The 12,970-nt window shown below is 50.1% G+C and overlaps 1 protein-coding gene across 3 annotated transcripts; it reads right to left on the bottom strand.

Moving 5' to 3' along the window:
- Positions 1-1,722: 1,722 nt before the first annotated feature.
- On the bottom strand, positions 1,723-12,589 carry CCKBR (cholecystokinin B receptor). 3 transcript variants are annotated; one of them, XM_027580019.1, is made up of 5 exons: positions 4,741-5,186; positions 3,936-4,187; positions 3,535-3,787; positions 3,063-3,235; positions 1,723-2,884 (listed from the first exon to the last, which is right to left on the bottom strand). In XM_027580019.1, the coding sequence occupies exons 1-5, from the start codon at positions 4,769-4,771 to the stop codon at positions 2,346-2,348; spliced, it is 1,248 nt and encodes a 415-aa protein (XP_027435820.1). In that variant the 5' UTR covers positions 4,772-5,186; the 3' UTR covers positions 1,723-2,345. The 3 variants fall into 3 exon arrangements, with proteins under 3 accessions (XP_027435820.1, XP_027435819.1, XP_027435822.1); XM_027580018.1 differs by lacking the exon at positions 4,741-5,186 and adding an exon at positions 12,436-12,589 and having other exon boundaries at positions 2,277-2,884; XM_027580021.1 differs by lacking the exons at positions 3,936-4,187; positions 4,741-5,186 and adding an exon at positions 12,436-12,586 and having other exon boundaries at positions 2,346-2,884.
- Between the last annotated feature and the right edge of the window lie 381 nt (positions 12,590-12,970).

The raw sequence follows: 12,970 nt of genomic DNA, 5'->3' as shown, positions 1-12,970 counted from the left end.
CCAAAGGGCCACACTGTGTGTGAAACGATGTTATTCAGGCCGTGCATTTGTGCTAGGTTCTGGGCTAGCCCTGGGGGCACAGGCTGAGGCTGGACTTGGAGCCCTGCCCCCCAGAGCTTTCCACTGCCATCTGGTGGTCATCAGGAGCCCAGCTGGAGGGGCTGACCGGAGAGCAGCGAAGACAACCTCCTTCAGAGTGCTGCAAAGCCTGTGAGCAACCCCACTTTCACCCCTGGAAAAGTTGGCATGAGAGAGAAAGGCCCAATATCTGCCTTCAGCAAGTCAGACCAGCTGGGATTCTATTTTTAACCAGCACTGTTGTCGTTGACAGCTCGGAATGCCTTCTCCCTCCTTTTCTTCCTGCGTCCTGCCTCTTGCAGCCCAGGGCCCTGTAGAAAGGATGGATGAGAGCAGCCTCAGCACTGGTAAACAGAAGACCACTCTCCTTTCACACTGTCCTTCACTCCATCTGGCCTCTGTCCAGCCTAGTTAGTGGGCAGAGTTAGAGGTGGTACTATCTGTGAGGTTAGTGAGGCTTAAATCTCAGGGCTCCTCACAGCACAGGCACCTTCCAAGGCCCTGGTCAGTGTCCTAGCAATTTTCTATTATTTTTCATAAAAAAAGGGCACCCGGTTTTATAAGCTCCAGGCCTCACAAAACTTGGGTCTGCCTCCTGATGGCTTCTTTCCCATCTCCAGCTCAGTGTCTACTTTAAAAGGATTTTTTTCTGTCTTGTTATAATTTATTGTATGACTTTGAACAGCTTTCTTTCCTGCTCTGAGTCTCAGTTTTCCCATCTGTTACAAGACTAAGTGTCAAGAAAGCCTCCCAACATATCATACTTCTGATTATCCATGTGTGTTCCTTGGTGAGGGCATCTGTTCTTCCCTGTCATCGTGTGTGTGGAGGGATGATGTTGCTGTCTCTGCCTCTTTCTGGGACTGCATCAGTCTTACAATCAAAAGGGCGCCAGGCTCCGGGATTCCTCCTGTTCAGATCCAGCATCCGCCTCCCCGCTTTGTTGCTTCCATGGGCAGAAACTTGGCCAGATTCTGATGCCAGAGAAGAGTGCATTAAAAAGGTCCCACTCTTTAGCTTCTGTACACCTATCATGATCTGAACCTTGGTGTTGCAAACACACATTGAATAAACCAAGTCTTATTATACAGTATTACCTCTTACCATTTCAATAAAATTTTAGTAAGTATCTATTAATATAGTACCTTAGCAGTGGCATGGCTTCAGGAGACTATGCTGAGGAATCGTGATGTATCATGGAGAGCCCACCCCCATCCCCAGCTACCTGTATGACCCTGGTGTTTAGGTGAGTCCAGGATGACAACCCAGAGAGAATACCCACATCCCCTTCGAGGCTCAGACCATGGGCCTTTTGGCAGGGGGTCACGCACAGGAGTGAGCAGCAGGAAGAGGGACCCCATAGGGAGGATTCTACAAAATCCTGTGCCCCTAGGGGCGCCTGGGTGGCTCAGTCATTAAGCGTCTGCCTTTGGCTCAGGTCATGATCGCAGGGTCCTGGGTTCAAGCCCCACATCGGGCTCCCTGCTCAGCAGGAGGCCTGCTTCTCCCTCTCCCACTTCCCCTGCTTCTGTTCCCTCTCTTGCTGTGTCTCTCTCTGTCAAATAAATAAATAAAATCTTAAAAAAAAAAATCCTGTGCCCCTCACCTGCCCCCCGGAAAAAGTCCAGAAAGGAAGTTCAGGAGGAAGCCAAGTCATTTTTATTTCTTGAAGAGTTTGGGTGAGGGATGAGGGGCAGGGGCATAGTATTGAACTGGAAAGGAATGAAGGGCCTTTTCAGTGCAAAATGGCCTGTTGGTCAGGGCAGTGTGAGATTATGCTGGTTGGTATTTTCAGTGCTGAAATGGGGAAGAGCACTGTGAGGTCAAACTGGGGGCAGCCTGGAGCATCTCAGGAGTCAGTACCTTGCCAGGCTCCGGAGCCCTAGAGAAGCAGTGCCATCACCATGTGTGTATGAGAGAGAGGCAGGCCAGCCTCTCTGAGTTTCCCCTATGTACGGAGAGTCCATTGCTAGGGCTGCTGTGTGTATGTCTAAGGTCAGTGCCATGTTTCTGTGTGCCAGGCTCAGTCCCATATCAAGAGTGTGCCTAATTTCCTATGTGGCAGTCTGGTTTGTTTCTTTTGTGTCAGGTAAGCCACTTGTGTGTTTGGGGGCGGGGGTGTGGGCGCACCGGTGCATTGGGATTAGTCCATGCTTTTGGGTGTCGGTCTCCTATGTCAGTGGGTGTGTGTCTCTCGTGTGTCTGGATGGGTCCCTGCTTGTAGGAATGGGTGTGTCCTGCCTCAGCCTCCACTCCCCCTCTACCCCTCAGCCAGGCCCCAGTGTGCTGATGGTGGTGTAGCTCAGTCTGGAGAGGGAAGCAATGGAAGGGGTGGGAGGGTCCTCATCGGGAAGAGGCCTGGGGCGAGCTCGTGGAGGCCTGGGGCAGCAGCGGGCACACGTCTCAAGGCAGGCCTGGCGAAAGCGACGGTGCATGAAGCAGTAGACCAGGGGGTTGACACAGGCTGAGGCGTAGCTCAGCAAGTGGATGAAAGAGATCGGCGCTCCTGAAAGTGCGCGGTGTGCACCAGAGCTGTCGAAGGCACGCCACGTGTTGGCACTATACAGTGGCAACCAACACAGGAAAAAAAGCACAACGATCACGAGCAACATCCGCACCACGCGCTTCTTAGCCAACAGCTTGGCCTGGTAGGGCCGGGGGCCACATCCTGGCCCAGGAGTGGGCGCAGTCAGCGCGGACAGCTCCAGGGTCTGCCGGGAGCGCGGAAGCTGCACGTAACAGCCATCACCATCCTCGCCAGACAGCCCATTCTCGGGCAGGCAACGCCCATTTGGGTGGGCAGGACCTGGGCACAGAGAGTGGGGTGTCAGAGCAGCGGGCTGAGCCCTCTCGACTTCCGGCCCCACCCCACCAGACCCTGTTTCCTGCCTCCTTGCCAGCTCACGCTCCTTTCTGCTCCACCCACTCCAGGCCCTGCCGCTTCCCAAGGCCGGGGGCGGGGTGCGAGGCTGGATTTCACGCACCAGGTGCCGCTCCACTCCGCAGCCCTCCTTGGCTTGGGCCTCGGCTCTGGCTCTCCTTGTCACGGTCTTCGTCAAAGCGAAGTCCTAAGCAGAGCTCGCGGGAGATGAGCCCGTAGGCCACAGCCATGACCACACCCGGGACGAAGAACAAGAGCAGGAGCAGCAGGACCGACCTGCAGACAGAGCGATCAATCACACGGGTATCCGTCCGCCTAGACTCCCAGACGGAGAAGAGCCAGGGGTTGTTCCTAGGGCTGGTGACCAGGTCCCTGAGGTAGAAGTAGGATTTGGGGGAGCTGCTGGGAAGGGCTAGAGAACTGGGGAGCGGCCCCAAATGGGAATCCCAGGGTGCTGGGTGCGGAAAGGTAATCGGAGGATCAAAGCAGCCACAGGAGGATTTTGGGTACTGGTAGGAAGCAGCTGATGGAGACGGAGAAGGGCATTCCCAGGAATAGGTAATGGGCCCCCTCACCAGGTTTGGCGGACGCGCGCATTGGGCCAGCGATGCACGCACTGCAGCACACGGGCCCTTCCTGCTGGCTGTACGGCGGTGTACACCGGGTAGGGCACCATGAGCAGTCCAGAGAGCATCCACGTGGCTATAATCACACGAGCCGCGTGGGAACGCGTCTGCCACACGCGTGCCTGCAGCGGTCGGCAGATGGCACTGTATCGCTCCAGGGCGATGGCCACGAGGCTTAGTGTGGACACACTCACAGACACCCCTAAACAAGGGAAGAGGAAGGGGTCACTTAGGAAACTTGTATTACACACTCAACCAGCGTGATTTTCTCAGGCCCCAGAGGGAAAGACCCCCGTGTATGGCAAGGACTTTAGGAAAGGAGGGCGGGGGGCGGGGGTTGTCTCACCTACCCATGAGGTAGGAAACCGCCTTACAGACGACTGTGCCAAAGATGAACGTGCCCATGAGATTGGGCAGCAGGGTGAAAGGCATGCAAGCCACAGCCAGCAGGAGGTCGCTGACTGCCAGTGAGAGCAGGAAGGCGTTGGTGACAGTCCTCAGGCGGCGGCTCAGTCCCAGGACCACGATGATGAGCACATTTCCTCCAACGCTCATCAGAAAGATCACTGCGTAAAGGGTGACCCTAATGGCCAGCTCCAGTTCTGGGGGGTAGGAAAAGGGAGAGGTGGCAGCAGGGAGTCTGGCTCCCACTCAGCCAGACCCTCCAAGGCCGCTTATTTCCTACCTCGGCCACCCGGCCCGGTCCCTCTGCATCCCAGGAACACCTCCTCCCAGGCAGTGCGTGGTGAACTTGAATCCTTCAGGCTTCTAACCCCTTGAGGCTTAGTGAGATTGACCTGACTCCTCCTCTCCTTGAGAAAGTCTGTCTCTTCTCAAGCTTTGCTCCAAATGGTCCCTTCTCTTTAAGCTAAACTTCTTGAAAGGATTATTTGCATCTCCTCATTCACCCCTCAGTCCATTACAGTCCAGTGCCCCATCTGTCTCCTCCAACACCATTTGGACACTTCTTCCCGAGATCACGAAGCTTTAACTGCCAAATCCAAAGGTCTCTTCTCAGCCTATTCTACTTGATCTCCCTGTAGTATTTGGCACAGTTGACCACCCACTACCTTTTGAAACACAGGTCAGGTCATGTCCTTATTGTCTAAAAACAAAACAAACAAACAAACACAAAAAAACACAAAACTCCTTCACCTGCTCTGTGCTGTCTGCAACCCTCTGGCATGTCTTCCAGGTCCTCTGAGAACTGTCTTCTTCCTCCTCTCGCCTCCTCTTGCAAAGCACCCACTTAAGCCACTGGATGACTCAGTTTCTTGAAGGCATCATGCATGCTCATGACTTCCTCCCTTGCTAACATTGATTTCTCAGCCTGGAATCTTCTTTCACAATACCCTCCCTCCATCACAAACTCATTTTCTGTCTCTGGTAAATTCCTATTCACCACTGCCCTTCAAGACCCAGATTAACTGCCCCCTCTTCTGTAAGGCCTTTTTAGATGCCTCATTTGGAGTTAATCTCCCCCTCTCTGACCCATGCATGTTTCGTAAATACCTATTAGAATGCTTTTTCTTTTCTGCCTTGTATTTTAATTATCTCCAAACATTCATTCTCACTCAACAAACATTTACAGAGCACTCCCTTTATGCTAGGTGCTGGGGACAAAGAGATGAACATGACAAATTCCCTGCCATGTGAGAGCCCATGGTCTAGAGGGAAACTTGGATATATGACAGATAAGTGCCACACAGCATGATAAGGAGTGAAGTTGAAGAATATACAAAGTGTTGTGGAAGCTCACAGGAGGAACACTAGTGTTGCTGGGCTAGACAGAGGGCTGACTCTATTCATTTGTGTCATTGTCTTTTGGGGGATGGATTCATCTTTGGGCCTCTATATCACAGCCAAGCCGACCCAAACAAAATTGAATTGAATTTAACTGGACTCAGTCACTCAAACCCATGGCCTCAGCATGAGGGAGACTAGAGCTTGAAGGGAGAGGGGGCAGGGACAGAGCCTTCCAGGTTGTGCGGAAGGAAGGGCGCAGAGGGGCAGTCCCCCTTCTGCAGCCCCATACATTGACTCTTGCGTTAGCCCCTGAATTAAACTGTTTTCATAACAATAACCAACTTATTAAAAAATGGTTGTAGGCATGAGTGCATGCTGTTTACAAGAGATCCCTAAACAGAACCCAGCAGTAACATTACTTGCTCAGATCACACAACTAAGTAAGGTGCTGAATCAGAATGGCAGCTGGGTCTCCAAATCTCTAAAATGCTTTGCCTCCTACTACTTCCTCACCGCTCTGTCATTCATCATGCTGCCTCCTTCTCCCAATCAAATCTCAATCTCAGTGCCTCTTTCCGCCTCTCTCTACTCCAGTGTGGCAATCCTCGCTGTTTTATGTTTAACTCTCTATCTCCTCCACTGGACTCTGAGCTTCTTGAGGACGGGGGCAATGGCCATCTTGTTCTTCAGCATATCCCTGGCACTTAGCATAATGTCCTGCACATAGGAGGTGTGCACACATGCTGGCTAATGGATTTTGAGTGAATCTCTGTCACTTTCCACACAAATGTACCTGCTTTGTCCTTCCCCATTCATGCTTCACCTCCATGCCTCTAAAGCTCCAGCACGCCCTCTTCTCTCTGCCTCTGTTTCTCTAGAGACGCACGTAACGCTCTCCAAGGAAGGTTTATGTGTAGCAAATCTGAGGGGTGTGTGTGTGTCTGTGTGGGTGAGTAAAGAACATTTATGAGGGAGAGCTCTGTCAGAGAGGTCCTTGGACCCAGAAAAAGAGCTGGTAGTCTATCCTGTACTTTTTGTGTCTCCTTCCAGTCCACTGCTCTTCCCACTCCCCACCCCTGCCCCTTTCCTTAATCTCTCTAGTTCTATCATCTGTCTCAGATCCTTCTCTGGATGTCTCTTTTCAACTAGTATTTTTTTTTTTTTTTTAGGATTTATTTATTTATTTTAGAGAGGGGGGAGGGGCAGAAGGAGAGGGAGAGAGTATCCTTAAAGAGACTCTCTGCTGAGCAGGGAGCCCAAGCCAAAGCTGGGCTCTGTCCCAGAACCCTGAGATCATGACCTGAGCTGAAATCAGTAGCCGGCCGCTTAAACAAATGAGCCACCCAGGTGCCCCTTCAACTAGTTCTTGAATCAATAACCACACCTCAAGTTGGTACAGCACTCTAAAGTATAGAAAGCACCTTTCTCATTTGTTCATCCAGTTGATGTGTCCCATGTGTGTCTTTGAACTTGGTGGTGCAGAAAGATGAGACACCGTTATGAAGTTCCCAATTTGCATGGGTCTCCAGAAAATAGAGTCCCAGTAAAATTGCCACTTTGCTGTTTTGCTGGGCATTCCCAGCTATTTACCTTATTTCCCGCCACCACTATCCCTCCAAGTCTTTGCTGTTGAACAGTTAGGAGATGTGAAAAAGAAATCTTAGAGCTAGGAATCTGGGGAGAGGGAGGGAGGGATAAAAAGCTAGAGCACAGGGTTTTTAGGGCAGTGAAACTATTCGTATGGTACTATGGTGGATAAATGTTATTACACCTTTCACATTTGTTAAAACCCATAGAAAATATAACAAAGAGAGTGAACCCTAATGTAAACTATGGAATTTAGTTAATAATATATCAGTATTGGGTTATCAGTTGTAATGAATGTTACCTTAATGTAAGATATTAAAAATAGGGGAAATTGTGCCTTAATGTAAGATATTGCCTTAATGTAAGATATTAAAAATAGGGGAAATTGTGTGTGCATGTGTGTGTGTGTGTGAGAGAGAACTTCTTGTGCTTTCCATTCAATTTTTCTGTAAACCTGAAACTACTATAAAAGTCTATTAGTAGGGTACGTGGGTGGCTCAGTCTGTTAAGCCTCCAACTTTTGATTTCAGCTCAGGTCTTGATCTCAGGGTGGTAATTTCAAACCCTATGTTGGGCTCCATGCTAGACATGGAACCTACTTCAGTATATAAATAAATAAATAAATAAATAAATAAATAAATAAATAAATAAATATTGGTTTTCTCAAAAGTCACAAAAAAGCAATTGGAATGAAGACTTGTGTGTGCGTTTCTGCCTATATGTATGCATCCATGTGCATTTGTGTGGTGGAATAGGAGTGATCACAGTGGCTTCAACAACTAGGAACTTACAGTAGGGGTGGGAGAATGGGAGAGGCACCTTATAGGTATTAGTGCCTTGATTACCTGTGGGCATCATTCTGCTGAGCCAGAGAACTCAGAAGACCGTGACAGTTCATTTCTGCTTCTGGGGTCTAGAGGATCTGCATTTGTTCTGTCCAGATGATGGCAGAGAACGTATGAGCACAAAAATCCAGATAATGTGCCATAAAACAAAAATCAGGACTTTATAAGAAATAACACTGAAGCTGCTGATGCCTCAAATCCTGCCTTCCACTGGTATGTTGGATTTGGTCGCCCATGAACAACGACATCAAGGTAATACCCACGTGTCTGTGGTGAGCATGGATAGCATGCAACTGATTTAGGGGTAATAGCGGGGCAAATGGGGATATCCGAATGTCAATGGATACTAACTGAGGGAGCAAAAATAATATGGAAGGATTTGTTGGTAATATCAGAGTGAAAATTGGGTAACACTTTAGTTTTTGTGATAGATAATATCTGGGTGGGTGAGAGTAATACATATCTTTGTGGACAAGGTCGGGCAAAGGTAACAGTTACGTGTCTGTAGGTAATGCCTGATGGAGTGTGGGATACATGTAGGTTTAGATAGTATCTGATCAAGTGTTGTAACATTTGTTCCAATTTTATTATAGGTGCTGCTGAAGTGAGCAAGAGCAAGAACAGTTGTAACATTTGAGTGAACAAGAGTGATATCTGTAGATATGTCTGTGGATAACATCTTGTTTTGTAGATAACATCTTCAGAAAACATGGATTACATCCAGAGGTCTGAATGTGAATGGGGGAGTATCCAAATGATGATGGCAGTAGCTGAGTAAGCAGAAGAAGTATCCAAGTTTCTGTGGGCAATATTTAAGTGGGTATGGACGTGAGATGTTAACATGTTAAGATGTTAAGTGAGATATGAATCTGACTGAGTACAATAACTGAGTGCCTGAGCGAACACAGGTAACATTTGAGTCTTTGTGGGTAATATCCGAATGTGTGAGAGTAACATCTGTGATTTTATGAGTAATATCTGGAAAAGGTTGCTTAAGTGACCACGGGCAATATCTATGTGTGGATAATAAAACAAAAGCAAGTGTGTTTGGTGGATGAGTGACATCTAAATGACTGTGAGCAATGTTAAAGTAACCGTGGGTGACATCTATTTTTCTGTGGGTAGCAGCCGTGTGAGCATTGGCACTCAGGTCTGTGTGGATAACATATAAGACTAATGTAGGTGGGGCGCCTGGGTGGCTTAGTCGGTTGAACGTCATGGCTCAGGTCATGATCCCAGGGTCCTGGGATCGAGCCCCGCATTGGGCTCCTTGCTCAGCGGGGAGTCTGCTTCTCTCTCCCCCTCGCCCTCCCTGTGTGTGTGTGCTCTCTCACTCTCTCTCTCTCAAATAAATAAATCTTAAAAAAAAAAAAGACTAATGTGGGTAAAATCCACATTTCTACTGGTAACACTGGAGTGAGCCTGGCTAACATGCATCTTTGGGGGTAATATCTGAGTGAGTGGCTAACGGTCTTCGTGGGTAACTTCTGACTGCCTGGGTAACAGCCAGCTAACTCTGTGTGGATAACAACATCCAGATGAGAAAGGCCAGTTCTAGCACCTGTGCTCTCAATCACTTCATGTTCTGCTTTCTCAGGGTCCCCTGCTCTGTTGACTATCCCTGCTCTCTGCTGTACCTTCAATCTTCCTCTTTCTTGGCCCATTCTGCATCAACATTTAAAAAAGACTCTTGCCTCTACTGCACACACATCGCCCCTCAAGACAACTTCCCCACCGCACACACCCCACACTACTGCTAGCACTATCCTGTTTTTTCTTTGCCTCTCTTTCCCAACCAAACTTCTGGAAAGTTTTGTCTACACACCCTGGTTCACTTCTCAGAACCTCCTTCCCCACTGTCCCAAACTCAACCCACTGTAGTCAGACCTTAACACCCATAACTCCTCCTTGTCAGGAGTTCCTCGTTACTGGATCTGAAGGATCTGTTCTGTCCTTATTCGACTTACATCGGCAGCATTTGACATCACTTATCCCACCCTGCTTGAAATCATTTCCTTGTCTTCTTGTCGCTCTGATGGTTTTGTCATGGACTCTCCTTCCTTCACTGGCTTTTAAATATCAATCTTCTTCAGGATCTTGCCCCAGGACCTCTTTTCTTTTCATCCTACACAGGCTTTGCATGGTTTTATCTATTCCCATGGTTTCCATTACCTCCTGTAGGCAAAGACCTTTTAGGTCTGTATTTCCAGCTGGTACCTCTCCCCCGAGTTCCTGACCACCAGATTTGACAGCTCACTGGCCAACCCCACCGGGGTATCTCACCAGCATTTAAACTCAGTGCGCTCCCAATTGAATCTATAATCTTCTCCTTCAAACCTGTTTCTGTTCCTTTGTTCTCCTTCTCATGATATAGCACCAACATCCATCCAATTTTCCAAGCCAGAGACCTAGATGTCATCCCTTGACCTCTTCCTCCCTCTCCATTTCTAATGAATCACCAAGTTCTGTTGTTTCCACTTCCAGAAGTGCCTCTCAAATCCACCCACTTCTCTCCATCCCCACTGCGAATACTTTAGTCTAAGCCCACTTCATCTTTCACCAGAGTAATATAATAGCCTCCTAAAGTGTCCCCCACCCCCCACCTTTCATGTCTTGTACTCCAATCCATTCTCTACACTATAGAACCAATCCTGGCTGTACTACAGAGCCTTTCAGTAGTTGCCATTGACCTCAGGATAAAAATGCACTCTCCTGGGGTCACCTGGGTGGCTCAGTGGGTTAAGCGTCTGCCTTTGGCTCACACCATCCTTTCGGAGTCCTGGGATCGAGCCCCTGAGTCGTCGGGCTCCCTGCTCACCGGGGAGTCTGCTTCACCCTCTACCTCTGCCCTTACACCCAGCTTATGCTCGCTCTCTCGAATAAATAAATAAAATCTTAAAAAATAATCCACCCCCTTAGCCAGGTATATGAAGCTCTTCATAAACCCTCTAGGCTGGTCTTCATCCTGAGTGTTCCTTTTTCCTCTCTTATGGTGTGTGTTTCAGGCTCTCAGAAACTGACACACTGAAGGAAAGTATCCCAGATTTAAACTTTGGGTGCTTAATCATACTGTTTCTCTACTTAGAATGCTTTTTGCCATTCCTGCCCCTTCACTTGTCTGGCTCTCCCTCATCTTTTTGATATTTATTCAGTTACTCCTCGGGAGGCCAACTTCGATTCCCTAGGCTAAGGCTCCTTTTCTGTGTTCCCACAACCTTCCTAAGGCACAATCCCACTTTGTGCTGCAATTCCCTGCTTACTTGTCTGTCTTTCCCATTAAACTGTGAGCTCCATGAAATAGGAACTGTTCGTTTTGGTGCCTAGCACTATCTCTGGTTCAATAAATATTTCTCGAATGAAAGAATCTAAGTGAGAGTGTGTAACAACTGGTCTGAGAGAACATTCATTATTTTGTGGGGTAAATACTCAAGTTAAAATGTATTCCCATTTTCCCTTCTTGAACGTGGAATAATTTCCTTATGCTCAGCACTGCTCCCTCTCTTGGAATGCCCCTCCTTCCTTTTCTGCCTACTGAACTCCCAACTTCAAGATCCAGCTCCCGGGTTCCCTCGTCTAGGAAGTTCTTGGGTTCCATCTCCTTTGGGTGCCCACAATTCAGACCCTCTCCTGGGACTTCTCATGCTGACTGTTATTTTCCCACTGGTTTGTCTCCCCTTTGCACTTGACTATGGACCAATGAGGGTCTGGACTGGGTCTGTTTCATTCCTGTGTCCCCAGCACTTAGCCCAGCTACAACAGTAGTGTCCAGGAGACATTTAAGGAAAGAAAGGGTGCAGGAAGGGAAAACATATATTGTGAGCTGGGTTATCAAGAAAATGCGGCTGTTGGCCCGTGGGAGGAGTGAAAGTCATTTTGGGGACTGAGTAAGTGGAAGCAGTGGGGGTGGGGGGGATGGTACAAGGGATAGGAGACAAAGGGCGAAGCCAGGCTCTAAGAGGAAGAAACCTGAGGAGAGGCAGGTTGGAGAAGGGGCTTGGAAGGGACTTGGAGACAGAAAGAGGGGACAGTGCCTTGATTAGAATTCCGACCTTGGGAGGCAGGAAGATTTGAGGAGTGAAATGGAGACAGGCAGCTCTAGGGAGCAGCCCCCAATGTCCAGCCTAACTCAGGTGTGAGGTTCTCTTTTGGGAAGGCTCAGGGTTCGCGTGGGGGACCCAAGAGATTATAACTCTAACTTCCCATTTAAGCCTTCCATAGTGCTCCCTCCCTCAACCAGCCCTCTTCTTTTTCCCAGGCTTGCCTGCTTTTCTCTTTCCTTCCCCATTGTGGCTCTGTGAACTGGATCTAAAAGGAAGAGAGACCTGGAGGCTAGGCAAGAGGAGGTCCTTGCTTTCTGACCATCTGTGTCTAGAAGGGGGCTCTGTGTTGGGGAGAGGGCTGTGTGTGGGGGTGACCAGTAGCTCTGGGTGCGGCCCGGAGACCGGGGTGTGAAGGGGCTGTGATCAGGTGGTGTGAAGCTGTGATGGAGTTTTTACGAGCCCTGGGGGGTGGGGGAGGGCAGAAGTGTCGGGGGTGGGGGGAGAGCTGTTTGGGGACTGAGAGGGAGTACCGTGAGGGGATGGTGTAGGCGTTTGAGGAGGCGGGGGGGGCCTCTATCAGTGTGGGGTGCAGCGAGGAGGAGCTGGTGGAGGAGGTTTAGGGGGGCACCCACCTCGTGTCCCGGCTCCGCGGATGCGAGGGGGCTCGCAGCTGAGGTTGCCCGCACCGCTGCTGTTGAGAAGGGCCCCACCCGGGCGGCACAGGGAAGCCCCCGGCCCGGGTCCGGACCCCTGCGCGCTCCGGTTCAGCTTTAGCAGCTCCATTGCCCCAGCCCAGCCACCGCCTCCCTCGGCTCGGCCGGGCGGACTCCCGCGGCGGCTCCACCTGCTCGCGCGGCGGTTCGGGCGGAGGCTCCCGCCCCGCCTGGTCCCCGCCCCCAACCTTGGCCCCTGCCCCGCCGCTCCTCCTCTGTTTGCCCCGCCTAGGCTCGCCTCCCTCCCAGGCTCGTCCGCCTCGGTCCCGCCAGGTGACTCTCCGCCCCCCTCCCACGCTCAGGACTTCCACGCTCCCCTCACCCACCCGGACTGTCCTTCAGGCTCGCCCCCTCCCTACTCTCTCTGGTCTTCTCCTAGAGATTTCCTTCCCGCCCACTCCCCTTCACCACCGTCCCGGTTCCGCGGAATTCTTGGGAGTGTGTGTGTGTGTGC

This window comes from Zalophus californianus, chromosome 11 (genome assembly GCF_009762305.2).
Source record: "Zalophus californianus isolate mZalCal1 chromosome 11, mZalCal1.pri.v2, whole genome shotgun sequence".
NCBI classification, from domain to species: domain Eukaryota; kingdom Metazoa; phylum Chordata; class Mammalia; order Carnivora; family Otariidae; genus Zalophus; species Zalophus californianus.
This window is presented reverse-complemented; position numbering and strand designations above follow the sequence as displayed.

Coding starts and splice junctions, on each gene's coding strand:
- CCKBR (XM_027580018.1), bottom strand. CDS start 12,586: ATGGAGCTGCTAAAGCTGAACCGGAGCGCGCAGGGGTCCGGACCCGGG. Junction 4,188..12,435: donor CCGCGGAGCCGGGACACGAG/GTGGGTGCCCCC, acceptor CCTACCCCCCAG/AACTGGAGCTGGCCATTAGG. Junction 2,885..3,062: donor GCGGAGTGGAGCGGCACCTG/GTGCGTGAAATC, acceptor CTCTGTGCCCAG/GTCCTGCCCACCCAAATGGG.